At 28.0% G+C, this 2,727-nt stretch overlaps 1 protein-coding gene across 1 annotated transcript in view; it reads left to right on the plus strand.

The window, feature by feature from the left end:
- The window catches only part of LOC108550020 (NK-tumor recognition protein), a 16,074-nt gene extending 14,152 nt beyond the window's left edge, over window positions 1-1,922 (plus strand). The window contains exon 13 of the mRNA XM_017903611.1: window positions 1,807-1,922. Coding sequence (XP_017759100.1) covers window positions 1,807-1,922 — 116 coding nt within the window. The remainder of the gene's footprint in view (window positions 1-1,806) is intronic.
- The last annotated feature ends 805 nt before the right edge of the window (window positions 1,923-2,727 follow it).

The following is a 2,727-nucleotide window of genomic DNA, read 5'->3' on the forward strand; positions in this document are numbered from 1 at the left end:
CCCCCCCCCCCCCCCCCCTCCCCCGCTTTATTCCTCGCGCGCGTGTATCTTTCTATATAATTGCCATATTTAATATCTCTTTTTACATTTTTCGATTAAAATATTAAACGTACTTAACAAATGGTGTAAAGAAGACTTGTGTTTTACCAAGTTTTTAGATGAATATCATTATCTTGATTAACGAGCAGATTAAGCATTTTTTTTTGTTTTGTTTAATACATTTGTCGATGAGTTAGGTGAGCTTCGATTTCGATGGTGTATAAATATGCCACAGAAAGTAACATTTTGAACAATTTCTTTTTCTCTACTAATTATGGCCGGTCGGCCTTAGTTTCCGAGATATTTAATAAAAACTTTTGGCACCGTGCGATTGAATCATACCTATAGCTATGCATCAGCTATACGCGAGAACAGACACAGTTGGTGAGTGATTGTTCAGCGGATTTGATTATACGTCAATTAATTACGCGTTAAGTAATTGCACTGATTCACTCGCAGCCTATCGCATTCTCCGGCGTAACTACAAACACAGTGGGCAAGGTTAGCGGTGACGAAAATCACGAAAAACGGCTTACAACGATACATGATTCTACGTACACCATGTTCATATAATATACAATACATATCGTATAACTTCAGTCGCGCATAATCGAATACACAAGTCCGAGAATTCAAACTAATATAAATTCGTTTGATAAACCGGTGTCTTCTTGTGTCTTACACTCGTTGAGTACATTTAATTATTTAGTATTTGTTAAGTACATTTAATAATCATATTCGAATAATGTGTAAGAAGAAGAATATTAATTTTTAGTATAGCTTTTAAATCAATAAACATTTTTTAAAACTGTTCATCTAGTTAAATTCGATTCCGAATTTTTTTCACCGATGACTTAAAATCAAATTTTTTCAATTTGGATTCCAAGTAAAGGGAAGAGAACAAAAAGTGGAAGGCGGGTTCATATTTAATAAACACATTTTGGTTGAGAATCATTAATATTTTTCCTATTGCATTGTGTTATACTTTACTGTGTATTATTCGTTATTTGCCATTGTTCGAATTGAAAATTATATTTGCATAACGAATAGTTAATATACTATTATGTATTTATTCGATTAAGTTATTTCTCGTTTTAAACAAAAATTTAGGTCGCATTATGCTATCTTTAGCGATTTAACGTAAAATACATAAAATAAGTAAGTATTCGTGTACGCAGTGTATTATTGCAAGTGAAAATTTCTCTGAAAATGATGACCGCAGAAAATTTTCCTTCATTTCCTATATGTACGTTCATATTTCTATTTTAAATGCAGCATAAAAATTTGTTTCAAGTTAATAACTTGGTTATTATATTTCGCCGTTCTTGGTTTATTAATAAATTATATGTTACATTACATGTAATATAATGTATAATATATTAATATTTTTTAAATAAACATTTAAATCGTCAGAATGCCTCTTTATACTTCTAATTACCATAAACATTTTGGTATTCAAAATATATTTTAATGATATTTCGATATAGTATCATTTTATTATAATTAGGAAAATAAACAAATCTTATCGATGTCTTTAGAATTAAAACTCACCTGTTCAATGTAAAAAGTTCCTTTCCTTCTTTTTCTTCTTTTCCAATTTCTTTCCTTTTTTCTTCTTTTTTCCTTTTTTCCCCCTCTTTTTTCCTTTTTTTCCCCTCTTTTTCCTCTTTTTTCCTCTCTTTTCTTTTCGTTATTTAATCGATCGATGCATAAGATTTGAAGCTCAAAACTAAAGATAATATTCTAACATGATCTTATTTTTTACAGATGGCATGGCAAGCAGTTCACTTAATAGCGGGCATATGTTACAAGATAACGAAGATAACACATTTGATCTTTTATTGAAGGAAGCGAAAGCAAAGTTACGTAAAAGAAAGGTTTGACATATGTATTATTTGTTAGTTGTAAATGTAATTTAAAAAATTAGTGGAGATGTCAACATTAATAATATTTGAAACAAAAGTAAGTGGAGAGATCTATATTGATATTTTCCACTAACAGAAGAATAGTAAAAGTTATATAATTGTTATAGAATATAAATAAGTGTTACGGTATGACATCTGTAACAAAAATAGCAGTTGACAGCTGTATTTTTTGAATTAATTGAAAATATCAGTACCATTGAAATTTATAGGAAATTACTTTAAGCTATTTTGATATTTTCAATAATAATGAAAGTATTAGATTTTTTCTATATGAAAGTCTGTTTAGTTAAAAGTATGTGACTTTAATAGATTTATTTTACTCATGGTTTTATAAATAATTTATTGAAACTAATACGATATTAATTACAAGCTCTTCAGTATAGGAGCATTTAAGTTAAACAAAAATAATTATAATTTAAATGTGTTTTAACTTGAAGGATATGAACCATCGCCGTAATACATATTAGTTTCAAGTTATTTTTTATGCAGGAAAGGATATACTTTCATCGCCTTCGAAAATATACAATAATTGAAATAAAAAGCATCATAGATAAAACTTAAAAATGCTCTTATTATACCTATTAAATTATTTATATGTTTGCATAGAAAACTATAGTAATTGAAAATAATTAAATCTGATAATATATTTAACTTACATTTTAACATTTTTTATAATGATTTAAGACACGTTTAATCCTGAATATACAAGGATATCTATACGCATATATCAATTTATTTTCTGCCTTTTTTCCCTTTACTTACG

Source organism: Eufriesea mexicana, unplaced genomic scaffold (genome assembly GCF_001483705.2).
Source record: "Eufriesea mexicana isolate 0111107269 unplaced genomic scaffold, ASM148370v2 scaffold2438, whole genome shotgun sequence".
NCBI lineage: Eukaryota > Metazoa > Arthropoda > Insecta > Hymenoptera > Apidae > Eufriesea > Eufriesea mexicana.